General features: G+C 46.3%; 1 protein-coding gene across 15 annotated transcripts in view; it reads left to right on the top strand.

The window, feature by feature from the left end:
- The window catches only part of LOC126547333 ((Lyso)-N-acylphosphatidylethanolamine lipase-like), a 129,117-nt gene extending 103,055 nt beyond the window's left edge, over positions 1 to 26,062 (top strand). For all 15 annotated transcript variants that reach the window (XM_055062696.2, XM_055062700.2, XM_055062701.2 and 12 more), the window contains 4 exons: positions 2,149 to 2,409; positions 6,805 to 6,919; positions 8,867 to 9,053; positions 22,899 to 26,062. In XM_055062696.2, the coding sequence (XP_054918671.1) occupies positions 2,149 to 2,409; positions 6,805 to 6,919; positions 8,867 to 9,053; positions 22,899 to 23,042 (707 nt within the window). In that variant the 3' untranslated portion in view covers positions 23,043 to 26,062. The remainder of the gene's footprint in view (positions 1 to 2,148; positions 2,410 to 6,804; positions 6,920 to 8,866; positions 9,054 to 22,898) is intronic.
- Positions 26,063 to 26,297: the final 235 nt, after the last annotated feature.

Below are 26,297 nucleotides of genomic sequence, written 5' to 3' on the forward strand. Positions count from 1 at the left end.
TTTCGCCAATTCCATCGTCGTCGTCAGCGTTGTGTTACTTATGCGTTGCAGTCGGGGAAGAAGGCAGCCTAGCACTTGAGCTGCGAACAAAGAATTCGGATGGAGTTTATTACATGGAGTATGACTACATACTATCGGTCTTTCCAGGCTATGAGAGCGGGAGGCTAGGTCTAGCAGCGTTTAATTTACCGCTCGACAAATGGCGTAGTGAGGGACCATGGTTGCTCGTTGATGCTTTCAGAATACTCTAAGGGCAGCTAAACATGACATCAGGCACATGCCCTACGTGCAGAAAGTTGATTAATAATCACTAAGAGTTTGTTCAGTTGTCGCTGTAATTCGCAGTTGTCACTGTAAAGGAAGAACCAGATATACGCAGTTGTATTCCACTTCAAAGCAACTTCCACGTAGCTACGCCTGGCGTAACACCGTAAATGATCTCTTTCGGTATGGCCATACCTGACCCTTGCGCCAGCCAATATACTCCAATCTCACTCAGCGTATAGGCTGAGCGTACGTACTCTTTAAAAACTGGAGAGAGTATCACAGGAGTGACGGGGCCAGTTTAAACTCCGAGGTATTGTTTTCTCCGGGACATCTTAATCATTATAAACCAACTCGCCCTACGGCAAGATTTATTGAGCATTGTTTTACTCTCGCGAAATATCGGATGGAGTGAAATGTATTGTTTAAGTGGAGACCTTGACAGGATAACTAACGGAACAGTAGATTTGGTGTGGACACCACAGGAAGTGGTTAAAAATTATGTTTACATGCCAAAACCACGATTTGATTGAGGCACGCTGTAGTGTGGAATTTTTTACCGCCTGGGGTTCATTAACGTGCACCCAGTGCACGGCACACGGGCTTTATTTGCATATCGCTCCTATCGAAATTCCGCGCCAATGTGCTTATAGCAGCGCAAGGCCATAGCCACTAAGCTACCACGGCGGGTATACACATGACGTGGTGCTAGGTTATAATTCCGCTAGGCACATCACCGTGAACGCGTTTCTATTTTGCACGGCTCTTGTTGACGAAAAGGAAAGTCGAAGACGTTTACAAAAAATAATGTCGTTGTCGGCAACATTACACCAAGTCAGACGCATAGAACACAGTCCTACATTGAACTGAAAGCCCTCAGCGCTTTCATTGGACACAATGTTACACTATGTAACCACATAAAAGTGTTTTTCCGAGCGTGAAAGAAGCCCGCGAATAAACGCAAAGCGCCTCGAGCGGCCAGTCGCGCGGCAATTTTGCGTGCATTTTCGGGTTTCTTTCACGCTCGGAAAAACACTTTTATGTAGCACGTATTGAACAACGCAAAGGTGTATCGGGAGTTTTTCGTGTCGCTCGACAATTTTCTCAGTGGCACTTTTCATCTGATTATAAAATATTTAATGTTTATTAATTAATTAAGGCTAATTACTAATTAGGCGAAATGAAAAAAAAAAGTTATCTGAGTATCTCCAAGCGACGGTAAACAACATTGCCTTGGTTCTGAACAGCTACGTGACATTCGCATATATTAAAACTCTGGCTAAAGTTAGCTGGGCTACCTTGTAAATGCGAGAACAGGGGAACTTAGTGGACTTGCGAGTTTTCTCGCTACCTGCGAGACGTTATCGTAGTCTAATACAGCTCCGTACTTTAGCGAACCACTTCACAAATATTCAAGGACATATAAACGTTTACATTTTGAGCGAATGTTTAGATAATATATAGATATCTACATTATGCACCATACTGGCAACTGTGTTGCCATAGAAAGCATTGATGCCGTATTGGCTTGAATACTAATAAGCCGTTTCACCTGATAGAGGATCATGCTGTAGATGCAGTTGTAAGCTATGATATGAGCTAGTGATTTTAGCCTTCCCCTTCGCTTGTTCATAATCATGTCGCACATTTAATACCATTTCATTTCGCTTAACATCTGTTGCGTATCTATAATTTAGTTGATCAGTGTTAAAGACGCAGTTATTACTTGCACCTGCTTTGCGATGTTCACTTTCATCCTGAGATTCGTTCAGTATCATAGCCACTCTAGCAGTTACCAAGCGTTACGCGACCGCGGCCACTGCATGCGCTGATATCGATGGCCGGCAAAGTGCAGCGACAACACACTTGCTGTATTCGGCGCAGGCATCGAGGCGTGGCGGCAGCAGATGCAGCTGGAGCGCTTTGTGTTGGCCGGCCACAGTCTCGGAGGCTTCCTCTCCGCGTCGTACGCTCTCCTCTATCCGCACCGCGTGGCTCACCTTGTGCTCGAGGATCCTTGGGGCTTCCCCGTGTTCGACCCGGGTCGGCCGCGTGGTAAGCGCATGGGTCACTGGTTGGCACCGCTGCAGCTCTACTGCAACCGTTTCAACGTGCTCTCGGGACTGCGAGCATCTGGCCTCCTTGGTGAGTACAGTTGCAGCCAGCCCACTCACCGCGTTGCTGTCAGGGCTTTGTACTTCGTAGAGATGTCGGGACTGTACGAGAGAGAGAGAGAGAGAGAGAGAGAGAGAGAGAGAGAGAGAGAGAGAGAGATGAAATTAAGGCAGGGAGGTTAACCAGGTGAATAGTGCCGTTGGCTACTGTACACTCGGAGTAAGAGGGAATGACTGAAAAGGTAAGGAGAACGGTCACATTAGGGATCACATTACATTACAATTTTTTTCGACACTGCTTATAAAACATTTTCTGGCATTGCTGTGGGAAGGTAGGGACAAACACCGTTGAAGCTTAACCGTGTCTCCGGTTTTTCGCCGTGCTCATACATTGGACTGCCTAAAAGGGTAATGAGACTTATTAAGACAAGCTGCAACGGCCTGAAAGAGCAAGAATATACCAAGAAAAAAGTATTGCTTCAAGTTACCGCTCAAAGTAAGAAAAGAGCAACTACTACTTCAGCGAACATAGATGAGAGGTCGTGTTAAACGAGAGAGAGAGAGAGAGAGAGAGAGAGAAAGAGAGAGAGAGAGAGATAAACATCTTTATTAGAAAGTCCCTGCCGAGTTCGAAAGGGGAATGGAGAGGCTGGGAGGCTAGGCCTGTAAAGCTAGTCTTCTGGGCATTCGCTGAGCATTATAGCCGCCCACTGCTCAGGTGTTTTTATTTTAGCATTGTGGTTTATGCTGTGTCTGATATTATCTGGAGCTGATGGGCATGACCATATAATGTGATGGAGGTCTGCACGTGGTGTATTGCATATTTTACAGTGTGATGAGTATGCTTCTGGGTGTATTCGGTGCATGAGTAGTGGCGTAGTAAAGGTGCTTGTTTGTAGAAGCCTCCATGTAGTTGCTTGGTGTTTGTTTAATGATTTGTCAGGAGGAGGGTATGCTTTCTTTAATGCTTTCCTTATCATTATGTCAATGGTGTGTTTCTCGGTATGCATGAAATTTAAGAATGGCGCACTATACACTATACGGGAGATGGTACAGGCTTATACCAGTCGAATGACATTGCTCTCTTTCATGCCGGTGTGTCTGGTAGCAATTCTCGAAATAAGCCGGCCCACCTATGCCGTGGATGTCTTTAAGAGTTGGATTGTTTTGGTGTTTTTTTGGTCACTTTGTATGTGCAATCCCAGTACCCTTACGCACGAGACCTGGAGTACGGGTATACATTTGATTTCCAAGGCAATTCTTTGTTGGTTAGAGGCTTGCGATTTTCTTCGCTATTTTGATTTGATCAGCAGGAGCTCAGATTTCTCTGAGAAATATGAGAGTCAATTGGGTTGCACGTATGTTGTGACTGTATTTATTGCTTCTTGCACGGTCTCCGAGATTTCGCCATCGCTGCCACCCGTCGCCCATAACGTTATATCATCCGCATATAAACTGTAGGCGCGGGATGCTCTCGAGTCTTCTTGGGAGCCCAATTAGTATTGAACGCGAGGTGAAAGCGGAAGTATAACTCTGCTTGCAGTGGCTATGCGTTGCTGCTTGGATGCCAAGCGGACAGAGACGTCTGCGATTTAAAGATGCCATGGGCGCTTTGACCTCTTCGAAGCATAAGACTACGACTATAGCAAGCAGCGAATACAGTAAGGCTTTCAGCGTTCGAGCCCGCAACTGCGTGACGGAAATCAATGGGACTGTGCATTGTGGACTACCTTCTCGTGTTTTCATATAGCTGTCCCTTCATCCAACGGTATACAGCAAATGTGTTTAGACTTCGTACGTTACGCATGCGTCATAGCGAAAAACAGCAATCGCAATGACGCTGCGACTTGATAGGACATGCGATCTGCTGATTGCAGTCGGACGGACGCGTGTCACTTTCCTTGGAGGCGCCGAATGAGGGGTGCTAGAAGTTCGAGTTATCAACTGTATATACAGGATGTCCCAGCCATCATGCGTCGCGTTTTTAAAAAGGACGGGCCATTCCACACCAAGATAATCAAGTTTATATTGTTCACAGTCGAGTAGAGTAGCCGCCAGTAACTTTTAATAGCGGAGCTGTGTAAGCGTTAGTTTCGCCGTGGAGCGTTATCAGAAAAGTCAGCCCAGCTGTGCGCCGCCTCGTGTTGCCTAGCAACCATCTGCGTGGGCACCTAGCCACGTAACCTCCTCGCACCCCACGTGCCTAGGGCGGAGTCTTGACGTCTTAGGCGAGTAATATCTCAGAACAGCCGGCGCGGCGACACACAACTCGCCTCCTTTACTCCGTGCGTACGTGCTGCTGCCATGGGAAGACTGAAGAAAGTCCGGACGCACGAATAAGAAGCGGCTTACCAGGAAGAGCGCCGTACTGCCAAGCGAGAAGCGATGCGTCGCCGCCGAGTTGATCCAGAACACCGCGCCGAATCTGCGGCTGAGAAGAGGTGACGCCGAGTAAAGGATCCCGAGTTTCACGCCAGGGTAAGCGAGAGTCGGCGCCTGAACTCTCGACGTCGCCGAGAAAGCGATCCCTGCCTGCGACTGTTCGAAAACGTCCAGCGTCAAGCCCGCCGAGACAACAACCTAGCAAAAGCTAGCATAACCTCGCAAAACCTAGAAACAACTTAGGCAAGCCACGTAAAAGCTAGGTGATCACAAGCTCCGCTGTTGACTCCAGCCGTGCACCAATAGTGCGAGCTGCGCACGTTTTTTTTTTTTTGTTGATGCCAGAATTTAATTGCAGTTGGTAAATTTTTACTTATTGCTCTGAATTCCGTGCTGTCAATGAATAATTTGTAGGAAATTCAAAGAAACTTAAGGCTGGCGTGGTTTCAGCCGAGTGCTTTTTACCCGTTTAATTTTTCTGGCTGATAAAGAAAGCCCGCGAAAAACAAAATATCACGTGGCTAACCGTGCGCCCGCATTAGGGTGTCTCTATGCCAAGCTTCTGACATAGAGACACCCTAGTCCGCATCAGAAAGCAGCGCCCTCAGACAAGTTCCATAGCAGTAAGTGGCAGAGTTGGCGTTTTATCTGACGCGTTCCGCCCGCGACAGCGCGCGCCTGGGCGTTGATAAGGAAAGAGTGCCGATAAGTGGTGGCTGATGCGTCGCGGAGGGAGTACGCTCACCAGCTCCTGTGAAACGTGTTTGAGGGTGCTGCTTTTTGATGCCGGCGGACTGTTAGTCGCGTGGCGCTTTTCATCTTTTGCGGACTTTCTTTATCAACCGGGAAAAAAATTGCTGGCATAAAGTGCCTGGCCCAAGGCATGCCATTTCTAAGCTTCTTACAATTATCTGCAAATTATTCATTGACAGCATGCCATTCAGAGCAGTAATATATATATAGAGAATTGCAATTAGCTAATAAATTGAATGGTATCAACAACAAAATTACTGGCGACTGCTCTACTCGAATGTGAACAATATGCACTTTGTCATCATCGCGTAGAATGGCCCGCCTTTTCTTGAAAACGCGATGCATGATAGTTGGGACACTCTGTATACAGAGATTTGGCTTAGGGTTCAGGCTCTGGAAGTGCATTTTGAACTCTACACCGACGCTATTATCGAAATTTTTCCTACGCCCGCCTTAATCTTATCCACACTCAGTTGATCGTACGCATAGCAGCATTTTTAATCTTTAAAGCACAAAGAAATTGCAGAAACGTAAGCTGTCTAATACCGCTGCAGATGGCACTGATCGCGCTGTGCACCCAGAGCTTCTCCCAACCAGTGTCGCCTGCGGCCGAAATTCCTGTTCACTGTTAATTCCGTCAAGCGCTAGTTGCCAGCCTGTGCGGTTCCTCTAAAAATTATAACTGTTCAGCCTTCTGTATGATTAGTTGAGGTACAGGTGAGGGTCCCGAGTATCGTTCATGCTGTGTGTATTCTTCGTAATACTTAAGACAACTGTTAGACAACGAGCGCACGCTGCCAATTTATTACTTTTGTCCTGTTGTGAAATGATCAGACTATAGCGCTTATTACCAAGGCATTGATTCGGGCAATTTGTTCTGTCATACAGGGAAGTTCAATAGCGCCAATAAGACAGGGACAGACAACTAACGACAACACGTGGTGCTATGACATGTGTATATGTGTCTTTGTGGTTGTGTCGTTGCCTTACATTATGTCCGTTAGCAAGCACAGACTAGTCCAACATGTCCTCTTGCAATGTTCAGTGCTCAGACTTTCTTTTTGCTTTCTATATGTTTTCCATTTGCGGAATTTCCAGACTCCTGCTAGAACTTTTTTTTAAAAAGGAGATGACTTTTATATTTTGAACCACACTTCTCCTGACCGTATATATATATTGTAATTACTCAAATGACAAGTTGTCCATGCGCGATAAAAGTGTCTGTTTGTCCTTTTTCTGTTTTTTTTTTTCTGTGACGAAGCGCACATTGACCCTGTTTTCACTTTCGCAGGGCCGTTTATAATGCAGGCAGCACTCAGTGGTGCTCACAGCCTTTTTGGTCGTGTTGTGACGGATCCCACCGCTATTCCCAATTACGTGTACCACTGCAACGTCCGGAGGCCAACGTAAGAATGAATGCAGGAATGTCGGGATGTATTTGAGGACAGTCTCATGGGAAAACATCCGTGCCACCGTAATTTTGGAAGCATCTTTCTTTCTCGCTATGCTTCAGCATCGTCTTCTCGCGATAAGTAACGCTGAACGCACATTAGTGTTTTACAGTGTGTGTTGAAGTAAAGTCAGACATTAAATTATTAAGAAAAGATATTTGTTATTAATGATAAAGACGTCGCCTTAAAGAACGCTGCAAGGATTACGTCCCACGTAATAAGGACCATGTAGGTTAACCTTAAACGACGCATAGTGCAAAATAAAGTTAGCAAGTTATTTCTAGAGATGGTTCGTGTGTATAGCACTGCGGCGGCAGGCGTCCACGACCCTTTGCCCTGAGCTGCAAAACGTAGTCGGTTTTACTTGGTGGACAAGGCAATTAGCCTCCGAATGCCTGTCACATTGCATGAGAAACAGAGTAAAACAGGATGCTTCCGAGCTGCGAAGAAATCGTTTACTACTACGGAGAAAATAAATTTCACCGGACGGTAGGCACGCTGCGAGCGACTCCTTGTATTTAGGCGCATTGCAATAGCCTACACGTGATGCCTTCACAAGCAGGGCACGTTAAGACTTAGGTTGCAATATACATTAATCTTTCGACGTTTCGCGTAGGGCTATAAGTGGGAGGGCGTGCTGAACACTTGTACTAAGAAAAATGTTTCCGCATATTGTTATTGCTCACTATGGCGCGTTGGCACTGTCTCGAGTAATTCAAACCACAAGAACAAAAGCGACGACATAAAGTCATCGTGCCGTCTAATTTTATTCCTTGAATAAAGCATGAATTAATCAAATTCTGCCCCGGCTTCGGATTATGACTCAGCAACAAGAGCAGAACACAGTAAACGCGATGCACAGACGTAAAAACATGCCGCAACTCTTTTATGGTTGCTTTTTCCTTTTTGTTCGAAGTAATGAAATTTTTAGTAATGTGCCTATAATTGTGAGTAATCACAAAATATGACACTACACTACATGCGCGAGGGGAGAACCATTTTTATTTTTTGGCAACATAACCTAAGGAGGAGAGTTCTTTTCGAGTAATTGTTTCCGAATAAATAAACAAATAAATAAATAAATAAATAAATAAATAAATAAATAAATAAATAAATAAATAAATAAATAAATAAATAAATAAATAAAAACACTCGGAAGTATGTTGCAGCTCGTTATTTGCAGAACTCTCTAGCGTCACCAAACTGAGTAGACCCATTCCGCGTACCTTACTTGTTCAATTTTTGAAGGAGAGACAGAGAACGAAAGTGAGAGCGGGGGGGGGGGGGGGGTGACGGAGGTTAAATAGAGGAAGTCGGTAATTGGTATCGGATCTGAGGCTGCTCCTTCCTTAGTGATGTATACGTAAGCTGGATCGTAGTCATGAAACACCTAATAAATTTTCTTAGTCGTAGCAACATGGAACATTATGTATAGCTATAATTCTTGTCTGAGCTCAGTAATTAACGTGACATAACTGTTTAGCTAGCTTGATGAGCTAAACAGTTATGTCACGTTAATTTCTGCGCGGGTATTAAGAAAAGCTTACTTGCGCATGGTCATCAGGTTCATCTTTAGGTCTTGCTTTAATTACTGTAATTACAGTGATATTTCTTGCAGTTATAATTAACATGTCTTCGACTTTTCTCAGAGCAAGCAAATGTTCACTATGCTGCGCGCGTACTTACCCTTTCGTGAACAGCTTGGCCATGTTACGCGCAAGTTTTCTTTTTCAACCCTAATATACAAATGTCAAGAGTAAAAAAAAAAATGTGTGGGCTAAGGCATAGAAAGCACGACGAGCCAGAGCACTGTGGCGCAGTGTCCTTAACATTTTCTTTTGCTGGTGGACGAATTCGGGACTTCATCGTACCTTGTCGGTGCGCGTGTATGTCGGCACGCAGAGGTGAAGAGGCGTTCCGGAACCTGAGCGTGTACTTCGGATGGACGAAGAATCCCATGGTTCTGCGTTTCTTGGACCTGGATCCCGAAGTGCCCGTGACGTTCGTGTACGGCAAGACCACCTTCATCACGCGAAGCCCAGCCGAGCACATCAAGAAGACCAGGATCAACGGATACGTCGACGTCCAGGTGCGCTGGCGCGAGAGGCGCCTGCCGGGAAGGCGTGCACGTAGGGTCACGCGGTCTCTTTTCTGTCCATGGCTTGACGCAACTGTGCGCATGGGGCAGTCGCAAATTAGAAACGAACTGCAAGAAGTTTTTTCAGTACTAGCGGCCATGTTTGCGTTCTACCGCACAGACTTGTACGTAACGAATTACATGTGATGATTAACTACTTGTAATCAGTTACATTTCTTGGTAGTTTTGTAATTCATCGATTACATTTTTTTTGCTCAGTAACGGCCTCTGTAATTCAGTAACTTTTCCCGTTAACTAATACATGTGACCGGTTACGTTATTGACGAGACAAGCTGTAACACGCGGCGCGGCTTTGGGCGCTTGAATTTGGCGGTAACTGCAAGGGAACGCCCGCGGTCGTGCCTCGCAGCAGCCTCTCGGATGCGCATGCTCACGCGAGTAAACCCGGGGCGCGAAGTATTCGTTTCTTCATCTTAACGCTCCACCAGATGTTGCCCGGTGATTTTAACCTGTTAATATGGCTGGATAGCGATGGCCGCTTCGGACGTTGGGTCCAGGACTTCATCTACAGATGAATTTTCCAGCTTTTCATTGGTTCTAACGGGTACGCTTTTACCGAGCCCGAGCAACAACGAAGCGCTGCGCTTCATAGAGAACCCAGAAGCGATCGATCCCGTATTAAGGCCAATCTTGTGCGCAAGATGTTCGTACGTTGCAGCACTGCCCTTCCCTACAGCGCACGCATCGAGAGAGTTTTCAATGTCAGCTTCAATGTCAGTTTCAATGTATTTACAAAAGCGTTTTTACGGATTGTTTGTAAAAGCAGATGCCAGCCAATCGTAATGACATACATATTATTATCGAACATGGTTGGTCAATAGCAAGTGACCTTTTAAAAGAAAGAAATTGAGTGAATTCGGTCAGGTTTCATTGCTTATTACGTACTAATCTTTCTTTCCTGTTTTTCTTTCCATTTTCTGCCTTTTCCTTTAATATATGGGCTTACTATTCTTTTTTTTTAACGTTTCTTCCAACATTCTTACTGTGATTGTTGTGATCATTGTAATTATGTGCCATGTTTGAGAATCATAATCATCTATCATGTCTAGCGGCTGAGATAACACACAAACAACGAACAGCGAGCAGACTACCGTTATAATACGAATCGTTAATCGAAGAGCCTCTTTGAGACGTCGCACAGGTTAATCAAATGCAGTGTGACACACGCGAGGCGATAATCTCAAAGAGCTTATTGGCGTTGCCACGATGGAAGCATACGTGCGATTGTAGCCAAATGGCTAGAAAATCGGTTTGTTCTGCTGGGGGACCGAGGTATGATCTCGCCATCGGGCACATAATGGATTTTTTTTAAAGTGTCAGCTATTCGGCAAGACAGCAGCAGCACCCAGAAGCCACGGTCAGCAAAGTCCGGGAAGGTTCGCGAAGGAAGCTACACTTTAATCTCAACATGCCCGAGATGCTCCATTTTTCATCGATGTTATGTGTTACACGAATGCAACCAAAATATCGATGAAGTGCTGGCGATCGTTCGGGTTAAAATTTTTAATCAGCATGCGACCGTAGTTTGGGTAGTATTTAAGATAGCATCATCGCTTCTTTACGCCGTGTAAGAACATTGCGACGCAAAACAACTTCTTAATAATGGTGACATATTGAGGAGCTGAGACGTGTGGAAATGCGTTAAGTTAATCTCTATGGCTGAAAAAAATTAATAACACATCCTAAAAAAACTCCGAAGAGACAATTAAGATTTCTTACGTGTGGGTATGGGAAATCATTATAGTGCCTTTGGTTAAATGTTTATTTCCGCGCGTTTTTTGTCCGCGCAAGCTCTCACCTGCGTTCTAACTTCGCCTCGGTTAAGGCGAAATCAAAACGCGCCAATCGTTTCAACGCGCTCGCTTGCCCGCAAGGAATTTATAACTCTAAGGACCGTTCAGCGCCGTTCAATTGGACATGAATGCGTTTTTTTATTTTATACACTCACTTTATACACTCATTACGTGAAGACACGTCCTCCCCATTAACTGCGCCCTCACGTGTCCAATGCCGCACGCACTAGGCGACACCTGCCAGAACTGTGGAGCCGCTGTGGCGTCGGAGAAGCGTGCTCGTCTCGCATCCCTCTGACCCGGGTGCGAATCCCACCCAGACCGAAATGAACCAGATTTTATTTTCGAAGCCATTAATTTACTTAGTTTACAGGAACCACCCTGAGAAATTTCGCGCCAATACATACATTTTTCGACGTGTTTTTTACTGTTTGCGCCGTCGGCCATTTTTGGTGCCACCATTCGGTCACGCCGCTGACTACGAAGCAGGATGGTCGCGTAATGGGGCGTATAATCATTTCGCATTAATAAAATTGAAATAAAACTAAGCATGTGCGCGTCTAGTCGAGCTTCACGAAAAGACGTGTAGGTCTCAATTTTAAAGTAGGCTTCACTGTAAGCAGTATGTAAATGTGGCGAAGAACTCTTGCCTGAGATTGAGTTTTGATATAGGCAGTGACTACAGTGACGGGGCCCGGAACTTTAACATCTGCACTACGGTGACGGGGCCCGGTGCTTTAACATCCGCACTACAGTAACGGGGCCCGGTACTTTAACATATGCACTACGGTGACGGGGCCGGGCCCCTTAACCACCTTAACCACAGTGACGCTGTAGCGACGTCAATGGCCGCACTTCTTTCAGACATTTTATGCAAACGAGCACTTCACGGCAGGCACTGAACGTTATTAAGGTCCTGAGGAGCGACTCCGGAACCCCCTTATGAGGGAAGAGCCGCCGCGAGCCGCTCCCACGTTGGGACGGGCAGGCCGTGCCTGACCGCCTCCTCCCGCTCTTCTTCCGTGGTGAGGTGATCGTGGTCCCGTAACGAGGGGCACCGCAAGAGCATGTGTTCTAAAGTGCAGAATGGATCTCCGCACTCCGGACAATCGGGCTTGAACGAGTCCTGGCGTGGTGCGTGGGATAGACCCTCCTGTCGATAGTGCTTTGTAATCTCGTTCAACGTGTGGAGCGAGTCCTTGTGGAGCCCTGCGTCCGCGCCTGCGAGCGGCGTTTCCCCGGCGCGGTGGGTGAGTTCGGGCGCGCGGGCGTGTGCCAGCTCGTTGGCGTCGGCAACGACGGGGTAGACCCGAGGCTGCCCATGTGTGCCGGGAACCAAGTGATGACATGGGGGGCAACGTGCCTCCCTCGAGACCGAACCCGCGGCGAAGGCACTGACCGCCGCCCGGGAATCCGTGTAGACCTGCAGTCTGCTGTCGTCCCGGAGGGCGAGGGCCACCGCAATTTGTTCCGCCAGTGCCGGGGACGAGCCCTGCACGGACGCTGTGATCCACCACGGCCGCCGCGAACCGGTCGGACGAACCGTATTGGGCGACGTCGACGAACGCGACCGATCGTGGATCGCCGGCGACGGATCCGAGAGGCGCGGCCTACATTGTGTTGCGGGTGCATGTTGCGCGGAAACGGCGAGACCGTGCCGGCATCCCGCGACCCCGCGTCGAGCGCGCACCGCCTTTCCCTGACGGCAGTTTAAAGTCCAGCGCCTCCAGGATCCGCCTCCCCGCAAGCGAGGAAGCGAGCCTGACAACCTGGACTGACTTCTGTGACTCGACAACCTCATCGAAGGTGTTGTGGACCCCCAGTTGCATGAGCTTCTCCGTGCTGGCGCCTATAGGGATGCCGAGCACTTCACGGACCGCGAGATTTTATCCCAGTGCTGTCCACAGCACCATGTGAATTTCACGATGTCAGCAACTTCCGTGCAGTAACGGAATGCATTGATTATTATTATGATGATTATTATGGCCCCTAATACGGCCGTGGCAACTGCCACAAAGTGTGTGGAAAGGTGGAGGAACAAAGAAAGAACGAAAGAAAAAAGGACTGACTAACGACACGTGTGCAGTGAACAGATTGCTCTTCTGACTGGCGAAACACGTGTAGGGATGAGGTGTCCGTTGTGACTGGCGAAGCACGTGCTCGGAAGAGGCTCGTCACTATTGGGGGCGAGCTCCACCACTGGGAGAGCTGGCGCCGCCGTCGGCGCGTGGCGTGGTATGAAGCATCACGTGGACACAGTGGCCGCGTCGACTGCTTCGGAAGCGCCGAAGCGAGCTGAAAACTTAAGTTTAAGGTCTCCACTTGCGGCTGCGGTTCTGATTTAGTGGGGAGGTTTTCCCGCTTCAGGTGTGTGCTTGGCAACACTTGAAAATACTATATTAGGTAGTGGCTGCCTTTCAAGGCGCCCAACATGGTAGGCTACTGCTCGGTGCCGCAGTGCTGGACGTACACAGCGGAGCCCGGTGTCAGCCTTCAGACACACCCGCAGGACAAAAAGCTGCGTGAAGCTTGGATCGCGAAACTTAGAACCGGCAAGCAGCCATTGGCTACAACTCGGTTGTGCAGCAAGCACTTCCCCGAGGAAGATTTGTGATACGGCGTCGGGCTGCGATGTTCGATGAGTAGCAGAAAGTGCGCACTGATACGCTCGCCCGCGCGCGCTGCCCTACTGTCATGAAGCTTTGGTATATGAACAGATTGATGGCACATACTGTATGATAACGTCCACGCAACAATAGTTGCTTGCGTACTGTCAAATGCTCATATGCTGCGGCATAAAGTTCACGGCACGGTGCGAAAACGCGCTCGCAGCGAGTTCGGAACGCGAGCATGCATGCAGACGCGCAGTCTGTCACCGCGAACCAGTGCGATCGCTGCATTGAAGCTTCATTCTCTTATGCTCCATTTGGCTGCATACAAAAACGGGCATTAAGAATAATGGCGCACTCAAGAACCGATACACCCAGCAGGCCACTGTTCAATCAACTAAACATATTGCCATTCGATTTTATGCGTGGGCGTAAAATAGCCATCTATTATGTAAACAATATTGTGAAACGCTATCATCCTTTCCATGTGTCCATATTTTTTTTTCACGTTCTACCAGAAGTACTGCCGCTGGAAATGTCAACCTGCCTCCTGTACATAATGCACGTGGAAAAAGACTATTTGAATTTGTTTGAGTTAAGGCATTGAACAACATACCCACCAAAATAAAAGAAACACAAAATTTTGGCAGAGCACTGAAATCGTATTTATTAGCTACAAACCACTGACTTGGTGCTTGTATTCATGCTTGGCGTTCTGTTCTTTGCGGTTTGATAATTTAAGTAAGTGGTGATAATTTTTATGTATGCTGTAATAAAAAAGTATTTTTTTTTCTGTTTTTAATGTGCTAATGTGTTGCTTTCATCCTCTGTATTGATCCTCTTATGCTTTTACCGCATGTCTATTATATTTCGCATCCGGACCCATCCACTAGCTTGCGGCTATTAGTTCCAACAATCTTTTGCGTATGCACTGTAACACCTATGATGATTATAATAAAGAAAGAGAAAGAAAGTTAACTGTAATGGAAGGGGAACGGTAAAAAACATTAAGAAAGGCATGGCATATGTTCATGCTTGTGTAGCACTAGACAATGAATATTGTACTGGATTAAGAAAGAGAAGCAGCGGGTAATTGCTCGCTTAGACGACCGATAAACATGCAGTTCGATGAAATTTGAGAAATGATGATATTGAAGCTTCCAAGACTTTAGAAGGAAAGAAAAAGACTGAATCATCGCGACGGCACATCACAAGTCGCCGTGATGCTCGTATGCTGCGGCATAAAGCTCACGGCACGGTGCGAAAACGCGCTCGAAGCGAAAGCGAAACATTGTGCGAGGACATGCATGCAGACGCGAAGTCGGTCACCGCGAACCCGTGCGATCGCTGCATTGAAGCTTCATTTTGTTATGCTACATTTGGTTACACAGACGGCCAGCCCAATATAAGAACATATTTCACATAGTTTTCTCTCAGCGATTGCCTAACGTTTCACGCAAACCGGTTCAGGGGAATCGATCACGGCGACCGCGCACAGTGTCCCAGCTTACCGTACGTAGTAGGTAAAGAGATAGCATCTGTAAACCATTGTGTGCTTTCTGTTTGTCAAACATTATTATTATTATTATTATTATTACTATTATTATTATTATTGCCACGTAAAACCCCATAATTTTTTTAACATTATTATTTTGAAGGTAAAATACTTCTGTCATTTCGAGAGTACTTGCAAAAATGGTCAGGAGGGCTGCCGCGTAGTATCTTTATTTAGCGCCGATAGCCAAACCTATGCGGAGCGCGCCGAGTTATCCCTCAGACTACGCGTACGCATGTAAGGCGCTTCCGACAGAGGGCGACTCGGTAAGTCCTCGCCCCCGATACCGATAAAGCCCCTCCATACACGTTAATTTCCGCCGACCAGGCGGTGGCGCGTAGATGCAGGGGCTTTAGATACCGACCGGACCACGCGGCCACCGCAAGGCTAGAGGCCTTAGGCATGCATAACACGATCGAGGAGCTCTTAGACGCTCACCACACAGCCCAAATCCGTCGTCTCTCGCTAACCCCGGCTGGCCGCACAGTCCTCCGGAAGCTCAGTCTCGAGGCTATCCCCGAGGGGACAGAGTACATTACGATTCCGCGAAAGGTCAGGGGGCATATTTATGCCCCACCTCTACCCCGCAACATGGACCCCGAGTTCCATCAGGGCCGTCGGCAAGCACGCAGTGAAGCCATTTGGCGACGCTACGGCTCGCAAGATGGAGTGCTTTACACAGACGCAGCCAGACACCCTCGGGGTGACCTCATGACCGCGGTGGTAGCGGATCACAACGGAGGACTGATAGAATATACAACAATCACGGCTGGCCGAGTGGTGGAAGCGGAGGAAACCGCGATTGCCATGGCCATGCATGCGGAAGCGAATACCGTCATCAGCGACAGCAAGCAGGCCATCGGCAATTTCGTCCGTGGTAGAATTTGCAAACAGGCGTACCATGTCCTCACACGACGCCCCCTAAGCGGCTTGAAAACCCTCGTGTGGACCCCCGCTCACGCGGCTGTGCCCGGCAACGCGTCGGCTCACAGTTTGGCTCGAGATCTCGCGCGCCGAGCCTCGTCCGCGGATGCGGACGGCGTGAATGAGGAGGAGAGACACGAGGAACCCTGCGAGACCTATTATGAAATAGCTCATCGGTATCGCTTGAGGCGTCGCGCGCTTCCACCACCGGCCAAGCAACTCGACAAAACGCAAGCGGTCGCGTTTCGGCGACTTCAGACAAATACATACCCACACCCAAAATACATTAACAATATCACAGGGGGCAGGGAAAGCGACAAATGTAGGCTATGTTCAGAAACAGGAACACTAACACACATAATGTGGGAATGCACCTCGCTCCCGTTCTCTCATCCCCCCGTCAGCAGCGAGACTGACTGGACAGCCTGGCTCAGTTCCGGGGACGTCGACCGACAACTTGAACTGGTGGACTGGGCGGAAAAGGCCAAGCAGGCCCAGGGCCTTACTTGAGCCCTAACCCTCAGCCACGTCCCTCTTTACCCTTCCCCCTTTCAATAAAGTTTATCACCACCACCGACAGCGTAGTGACGGCCCCGTCGCTTCATTGTTGTTGTTAAAGTGACGGGCCCCGTCACCGTAGTGCAGATGTTAAAGTACCGGGCCCCGTCACTGTAGTGCCGATGTTAAAGTACCGGGCCCCGTCACTGTAGTGCAGAGGTTAAAGTACCGGGCCCCGTCACTGTAGTGCAGATGTTAAAGTACCGGGCCCCGTCACTGTAGTCACAGTCTTTGATATAATGGAGTATGATTACGGCTCACCAAAATTTTCGAAGGTTTGCTCTATGTTTTATATGCTGACGTCAATTTATAATAATTTGAAAAGGACATAGGTATTGGATCTTGACAAAACATGAGATGGTTGGCTGCGATGGACACCAATAAATGTGGTGATATACGTTGATAACCAAACAAATGAAGTAGAATTCCCGAGTACACATTATACTAGTAGCTATAGGGTACATTCCTTGCGTGAAAATTGATTACAGCCGCTATCCAATTTGCTCACATTTGCTAAAATATCATAGACCAGCACTAGCTTTAATGTATTCACCTGCATTCGCCGCTATTCACGTTTCAAATTGACGTTCCACACACTGTGACACGTAATGAGGACTTAAAGGCTAAATATGCTACGTGGACCGCTAGTGTGTTTATCGGTACATCTTTGTATCTTAAGAATTAATTTTAATTAAGATCTAATTAGTACATATTGCACACTTCAAGTTCACCGCCGCTTACTGTAGCGTGCTGCGAAAAAAAAATTGCCCTTTTCTCTATTGCTCGACCATATTAGTAGGTTTTGTCACCTTGACTGCAATGCCGGGTACATGTGCACTGGTATGCGGTCGCTTTGTTGAGAAATTAGGTATCGTAAAGGTATCAACGAAAATTCAAGCTGGAACGTTGTGCTGTCGCCTGTTAGCTTTAGCTGTTACCTCCAGCTGTAAGTGCCGCATGCTCCAGGATTAGTGTAAAGCTGATATTTTTTTATTTATTGATACGACAGAAGGAAATGTTGACGCACAAGTTAAGGCGCCGGCTGCTCCTTAGCTCTTGAATGGGTCTAGCTTACAACATACAGGGTACAATATTGCATATCAAATAACCTTTTCATACAAGCACCAGGACTTTTCAAGCAACGTTTTCACAGTAACACTATGACGTAAGAAACACACGGTACATACAATATACAAGTTTAGTGACTCCACAGTTCTATGGAAGAAAGCCTCAAAAATAGAAATGATACTGTCGCCTAATAATAAACTCTCTAGTTAGCGGGGGGTACATACATCGCGTAAATGCGTTATCACATATAGTCACAACAGAACAGTCAACATAACATATAGTCCATAAACACATACATATATACAGCGACATTTAAATGAAAGGAAAAATAAAAGCCTTAATAAAGGCCAACAATGCCGCTGTCTTCAAGAAAAGTCTTTAGAGCTTTCAAAGCGCTCTTCTTCAAAGACGTTGTTGCCCAAGGACCCAAAAGTAAAGCTGTTGATGGTACTCTGGGGAGACATGCGAGAGAAATAGCCTCAAAGCAGTGTTGCAATACTCGTTATATGGCATTTAGAGGACATTTGCAGCTCTTTATGAACGTGGTAAATGAACCACATCAGACGCAAGACAATGCTGTCATCAGCACTAGCGAAATATTATTGATTTGTAAAAGTCGCAGGCAACGTACACTATCACTCGTACTTTTCTGCAGCTTCTTCAAGTTCTCGCCACCCTTCAGTGATTCTAATGGTGCAATGAAGACACTTCATGACCGTCTTCCGAATATGTGAAATATAAAAAAATTAAATATTACGAGATTTCACGTGCCAAGACCACGATATGATTGTGAGGCACGCCGTAGTGGGGGACTCCGGAAATTTGGACCACTTGGCGTTCTTTAACGTGCACCTAAATCTTACACGGGTGTTTCCGCATTTGTTTGACCCCCATCGAAATGCGGCCGCCGTGGCAATATCTGGAATATATCACTGGAAATTATTATTATGGAAAACGCAAGAAGATCGTCAGTAATTCATTCTTCATATTAGACTGCTCTATAGAAAGTATAAATGACCACAACACTAAAAATGGAGCAAACATATTCAATTTCGGAGGTGGAGTCTGGAGTTGTGCTATATGGAGGAAGCTGCATCTGACCGCCTCGCTTAAAGTGCGCTAGCTTGTGCGCGTTTTGTCCAACGAATCCTTTGCAAACATTTGGAGTACCTTGCACGTAGGGTGAGGTGTTAATACTGGGTTGTTGTTTGAAGACGCTCAGCGCGAAAGCGGCGTTCGTATTCTTCGTAGTTACTCTACAGGTTCAGCGGAATGCGCTTCAGCCGTCATGATGCTCACCATGCGAAATTGGAGATGTACTTGTGTTTTTTGTAATTGTTGTTTTTGCCTAAAAAGGCGCGGAAAGGGAACTGAAGGCTCAACCGAGCTCCGGCAAGCATTATTTGAAGTGCATCGGGCAGCTAGCGTCCGAGAAGCCGTTCACATGTTATGTTGACTGTTCTGTTGTGACTATATGTGATAATGCATTTACACGATGTATGTACCACCCGCTGACTAGAGACTGTGTTGTTAGGCGACAGTATCGTTTGTATTTTTGAGACATTTATCTACATAACTGTAAAGACATTTACCTTGTATATTGTATGTACCATGTGTTTCTTACGTCATAGTCTTCCTGTGAAATCGTTGCGTGTTAAGTCCTGGTGCATGTGTGAAAAGATTATTTGATATGTAATCTTGAACCCTATATGTTGTATGATGGAACAATTCAAGAGATAAAGAGTAGCCGGCGCCTTAAATTGTGCGTCAACATCTCCTTATAACATTTCAATTAAGAAAGAACGATGTAGGCCGCCTGGGCGAAAAACGCCAGCATTTCAATCTACTAGAGCCGTGCGGTTGCATTACCGAGTGCATTAGTCAGACAGGCTGATAACGAGCGCAGCATTGCACCCCCTCCCGCCTTCTAGCGCGTCGCTGTCCAGACAAGTAAAAAGAAAAAGAAAAAGCGTGCAGTTATTTCTTTTGTTGAAGCAGCACCTTGCTCTTATGTCAAAGGCGGGCTGAAAGAAATCGCACATTTTCGCGTAAATTCTGCTTCCTCCGTTCACTACGCTCTGCGTTGCGGTGCTGCTGTCAGCTCAGAAAATTTTGACGCTGACTGCTGGATCGAAAGCACCGTGCGGTCGTCGAACGGCGCCACCTAGTTGCGCATACCATTGATACTGATTCCTGGCCACATGAAGCAGACGAGATTACAAATTGGAATTGTCAAGCGTAAGGCGCGGTCAGCTTGTGGCTACTACTATCTTAAAAGATCCACAATTCTTGAGCGACTGTTTGAACCGCAACTCGTCGCGTACACAAAAGCGCACGAAGGAATGAATGTACTGTCAATGATACATTCATAACGTAAACAGACTTAAATCCAGCTCCAGGATGGTGCGCTCCCTGCGTGAGACACACCGTTTGTCTCTGTCTCTTTTGCGCAAATTTTTCTGGCTCATTTTTCTCTGCATGTTAATGTTGTGATGTTTCTCTTGGACGGGTAGAACAAAAGTCGCCGTAGCTTAATCGGGTCTGCATTTCTCGGGACACCCATTCACTTACGCTACCTACTGTGATTACCATATCTCGTACGGAAAACTCCAATGGCCACTCAGAATAAGAATACAGTGATTGTTATATTAAATTACCGCTCAAAAGCAGAAAACAAATGATCTATGAAATATCCCAAAGGTGGCACGCGCTGTGGGTTCTAAGCACGCTATTGAACAAACAGTTCTACAGAAATACACGTCGTGAGAGACGACAATATTGGGGCGAGATAAGTTATAAAAGCTAGGAGATATTAGAGAAGCTTACGTAATAGATATTGTAACACTCTTCTGTCGCTACATTGTTGATTACCGAAACTGAGCGGATGTAGCAGCTTCTGACATCATTCAATGCCTTTTCCCTGCGCCTTGATCTCGTGAGCACAGCATGTCTGCGGACGGCAGGCTTTTTGATGATTAACGCGCAAGAAGACCCTTAAGAAATGTAGACCGTTTAAAGCTCCGATAGAAGACGCTGCACCCCGCATTCTTTTTCGGTGTGATGTCTGCACCTAACGAAATTCCCGGCGCTAGTGACCCAGTTCGTTGCGCCGTCTCCATTGTTGTTCATGCGTTATGTTATAGAAAGACAACTGGAAAAACAGCCAATTAGGTTTCTATTTATCATACACGCGTAATGGACAAATGGTGCAATAGAGATTTACAGGCACTGCCCAATATGTGTGGCAACGCAACGACAAATCTAGGCCTTGAATTCAGCACAGAGAAATCGGGAATTATGATATTTAATGAAGAGACGAGTAACTACGTGGTGTCAATTCAGCAGGAAGTCATACCCCTAGTCTGGCAATATAGATACCTTTGCATGTACATAAACGAAGGAAAGAGTTACTCAAGCACCCACCAAGATAATCTGAAAATAAAAGGGAAGTGAAATGCAGGAATGATTCCCACTCCTGAAATAGCCTCATTGAAGCTGCAGTGTGCATAAATAAATAAAGAAAATAATGAAACATGGATAACTTTTGGGCCACAAAAAATATGAGGGGGTGCGTGGACGCTGGAAAGGAGCCATGATGCCAGCGCTGACGTTCGGAATTGCCATTCTGTGCTTCAAATCTGATATATTGTCGAGGGTGGAAGTTAACCAATGATCAGTGGGCCGGCTGGCTTTGAGAACCCACAGTAAAACCACAAATGAGGCAGTGCAAGGGGACATGCGTTGGGCCTCATTTGAAGTCAGTAGAGAAGCGCAGAGCAAAATGAGTTCTGAAGAAAGACTCGGGAACATGAATCAAACTAAATGGGCGCCTAAAGTACACAATTATCTGTACCTAAAAAGCGTGGACACAAAATGGAGGAAAAAGCCAAGAAAGTAAGCAACCACGTACAGGGTAATTGTAAGCGTAGATAGACAACCAAGAGTAATCAGAAAGTGAGAGAAACAGAGACAGCGAATTAGATGCAAAGAATGGAAGCAAAAAAAAGGACCATGGAGATTTACAAGAATGACAAAAAAGAAATTAGAAGGAGAAATCTGTACGATAACACGAATGGAAGTGCCTTGTTATTTGAGGCTCGAGCTGGTTGCCTAAGGGCAAAAACATACCGGACCAAATATTCGCAGTTAGACAAGGCATGGGCATGCTGCAGCAAAAATCCTGAGACCACTCGGCACATCATAATGGAATGCGAAGGGATATACCCAGGAAGACCAGTACGTGACGTAAAACTTTCAGAAGTGCTTGGATTTAATGTAGACGGAAGTATCAAGCGCTCAGCAGTCGAGATAAGCAAGAGACGTTTAGAGTATTGGTGGAAAAAAAAAACAAGGAAGAGACTAATACAACGGGATTCATTACAGGCATAGGCAGCGGTACAGGGAAGCTAGAGGAGGCTGAAGAGATCTATACCAGAATGCTAGCAGGAAAAGCATTGATAGCATACCTGAGTGACTCAAGCAGGCTAGGTGACGATTTGTCCCTGCACCGTTTCAAAGAACATGCCAAGAAATCATCATCATCATCGTCGTCGTCCGGAAATTCTGCAACCACTCGCCGCGGTAGCTCAGAAGTTACGGCGTTGAGCATCTGAGCGGACTATTGCAAGTAAAACGTTGCGTGGTAACACGCCTGAGTGTTACATATGACACATAAGAGGCGTCAGACAAGATGCTTCACAGGGTCGGTGCAAACACCAAGGTATTGCATGCTATGTCGAATAAACGAAAAACAAACCATGTTGCGGGTGCATAGTGGCTGCTATAAATTCAGGATTTCTGTTGTGAAAAACAAAGAAATGTCAGCGCTCGTACTGCGTCTTCGGGCCCTGTGATCGCACGCTTCGTGATAGTCTTTTTTATAAACTATGGCAACAACTAATTCAACTGCACCCGCTGCTTCGTGTTTTATCTGTTCGCTTCCGTCAGACCTTCCGCTTGATAACTTCAAACGACTCGCTCACCACTTATGACACTTGCCGACTGCCAACCGGAATTTTCGCATGTATATTACTTGTTACATCAAAAGGTATCAGCACGATACTTGCTGAAATTAATTAATTATTAGCCTTGGAAACGATGCGATGAGGGAGGAAGGGTGAAAAATGGCACGTATCAGAAGAATGCCTGGAATTGTAGCGAATAGCAACAAATTTGCATTCTGTGACGCATAAACTTGTTGCTAGAACTGCGATTTTGTTATCACGTTCACCTAAAACGCTTCTTTTTTGGTTTTTCAAAATTGACGCAGGTGTTCGATGACTGCGGTCATAACGTGCACATGGAGCAGCCTGAGAAGTTCAACGAACTCGTCAACAAGGTGTGCGACCTTGCCAACAGCGGTGTTAAACTCGGATCGGGCACCTTCGCGGTGGACCGCCAAGCAGAAGAATAGTTTTGCTTCTTGTGCCGTGCGTGATCTTTAATATGGGACCACGTGATGATACGCAAGCACAGGAGAACCCATCATTGTAAGGCTCTGAACAGAACTGAAAGTGCCAACACGTCAGCAGTCATTTCTCGGCAGTTTTCCTGTCGTGTAAATTTATAGCAAGAAGAAATGCAGTTAACACGATGACTTCGCATCTGACGTTAAACTGCAAGTATTTGGTGTGCCCCTGTGCCTTGCCAGGAAATCTGCTAGTGAATAAAGTCATTTTCAAATGCTGTGATTATGTGAAGAAATGAAGCGGTGCGAATCAGTACAGAGGTTTGCCTTTAGCGCCATACGAGCTCAGTGCGTCGAACGTTGATATTTATGCTAATTACTTGGCTTCGCGATGGCTCTTATTATCGTTTTCTGTAGAAGAAAAGGTGTATATTTGAATGTAATGTGCAACATTAAGAATTATTTCTATAGAAACTTGGCCTTCGTTATCCAGTTTATTCATGTGCGTTTTCTGTCAACATACCATTTTTATTCGCTCTACATCATCTGTCCTTTGGCTACATACATGAAAGTTTTAATTAAACATTGTGAAGTCTTCCGAAGGTGCCTCAACTAAATCGAAAATAAATAAAAGCTTGCTGTTTTCGAAAAAGAAAGAAGCTATGTGGCCTCTAGGGGTAGTACCTGTTAACCGTAAAGTGATTGTACCGCCTTTGCGTGGCTGCCTTTGCGGAAATGCAAATCCAGCGAATAGTGTGTTCTTGTCACATGTTATTATGTACAATACGTTTCGTAAGTTATTCAGAAAACGTGATGTTGACTTAAATGCATATTATAAAAGGGCTTGCGGACACGGACACGTAAGGGTGAAACGGACAACACAAGCGCCGGCTATCAGCCAAAAGGTCGCAGTCGCGGAAGAGAAGGTAGACATCTGCCTTAAATATCTTACTTAGATTACATGGCCCAGACATCATATAATTCTGGATACCTGAAGCAGCGCGGCAAATCTAATGATCACGAGGCAGGAGTTACGACCTTTTATTTTAAAACCATTTTATATTCGTTTTTGTTTCATGCGCTATCAAAAAAAAAAAGTTCTTGCATCCCTGGCTTTTGCTTTTCTGTCGCCTAGTGAAAGGCCAGGAGCTCAGTAAATACAATAATGACTTGCGTTGTGGTTTAGATAATTGCCTAAAACTAATGATCAACATTAAACTAGGATAAGTAAGCGTCCAAAGTAGTTGCTTTACCACTTCCCTGCACACCTTTCGATAAAGAACATACAGGTGGAAAGCATATTTAGCGCCAGCGAACGAGGACAGAAAGGAGACACCACAATGCGCACTGTGGTGTCGTCTCCTTTCTGTCCTTGTTCGTTGGCGCTAAATATGCTTTCCAAGTCAGTTTACCAACACGCCCAACAAATGTCAATGCAGGTGGAGCCAAAAGTACCACCGCTAATTTGGCATTCAAATGGTACGTGTGCACTTTATTATGACATGTCGGAAAAGACTAGTTTTCTTGTTCCTATTGACTAAACTAACGTCGTTTTTTTTTCCTTGACCCGTGTTCTAGGACGCTCATCCACTCAATCTAGGCACAGCGGATAGACGGGTGGATGGTTTAAAATTGAACCATTCATCCGTCTATCTGTTGAGCATCGTAACCAGTGCTATCTACTTCGTTTGCTCTTGACCCCATAAGATCCATTGTTCGTGTTATCGAACACTCGAACCTTTGAGTATATTGCTATACGCTCTTTTTATTCTGTGCCTTCCTTATCTTTACTCCATGCACCTATCGGCGTCTCTTACTGTTCCTCCCGGCAGATTCGTTCTCGCTCTTCTCTACAATATTTACAAGAGAAAGCTCGGCTAGAATAACTACATCTTGACGCAATAAAATTTCTTACGCCCTCACCCTTAAGGGTGTGAAAGTGTTTCCTTTGCATTTACGTCTAGATGTATGACGCAACACGCTAACAAAATATGCTCAATCGTTACTGCGCTTTTCCCACGCGATACTGGCGCCGCCCCTCGACAGAAGTTGTCACTGCGCTTCAATGGCCCTTCAGAGTAGCAAAGAATTTGCAACCGTGCTGCTGGCCGAGTCTACTCGAACGCACTCTCCTCGTCGTAGGGATCACCAAGGGCCGTTGCCCACTTTCTCCTCCAGTCGAGGGGTGGCGCTGCACTCTGTCCGGTGGTAAAGCCCCTTAAACTTCATAAAGTAGCGACACTCTCCTCCTCCGCCTTCACTCCTCCTCGTCTCTCCTCTCTTTCACGCTCCCTCCTCGGCCGTGACGCCGCCTACACTGCTCGAGCGTAGCAACGGCGCCAACATGCGCCCCTCGCCACTCCGTGGACTCTTCTCGAGCAAAAATGGCGCTGATGCACGGCGCCAGGGCCCACGTGATGCTAGCAGGCCAATAGCGACGCGGCGTCGGTCTAGGCCAGAGCGCGCGAGCAGGAGGCGGCATTTTTCAAAGCGTGGCAGTACTTTGCGAAGTTTAAGGGGTTTTATCCGGTGGGTCTTTATTCGGTAAAGTCGGGGAAGAGGGATCGAGTCGATAACCGTTCGCGAATACGGGGGTTAGCGGTACTCGTGTCGTCCTACGATGCTGGAGGGCATTCATAAAAGTCTACAGACGTCTTGGGCTACAATCGTTTCGTAGCGTACGACAATAGTATATGGGTGGCGCGAGAGCTGTGCGGAACGTGCTTCCTTGTTTGTTTGTTTGCTTGCTTGCTTACCTGTGTTTGCATAGATGAGTACCTACTTGCGCGATTGTTGTTAGATGCCTTTGTTGAATAGTCATCAAGACCTCAGTTGTTGTTATGATTTACGTTTGTAAAGCTTTGCCCTGTTGTTAGCCCTTGTTTTTCGTGATGTTTTTACCCACGCCTGTAAAGATAAACACAGGAAAAAACTTCAATTTCCCTGTTTGTTCCACATACGACGCTGTAAACAACTGCTTTCAGATTGAACCAAAATAAATTGCATAAATGAATTTTAGTACGTGCTTTCTGGTGTCGGGATCACTTTCTGCCGGACCACACGCATTCAAAGGTAGTAATAAAAAAAAAAACTTGCCTGTATGCGAAATAGGTGGAATTTATCAACAGTTAATGCTTGATTTTGGGCTAGAATAGGTATTAAGAGGAAGCGTTAGCTCGGGGCCAACTCTTATGCCGCTAGTCAAATACATGTAAAACGCAGTAATGCTTTCATGGGACAGCTCCTGGATCGATATGAACG

Source organism: Dermacentor andersoni, chromosome 1 (assembly GCF_023375885.2).
Source record: "Dermacentor andersoni chromosome 1, qqDerAnde1_hic_scaffold, whole genome shotgun sequence".
NCBI lineage: Eukaryota > Metazoa > Arthropoda > Arachnida > Ixodida > Ixodidae > Dermacentor > Dermacentor andersoni.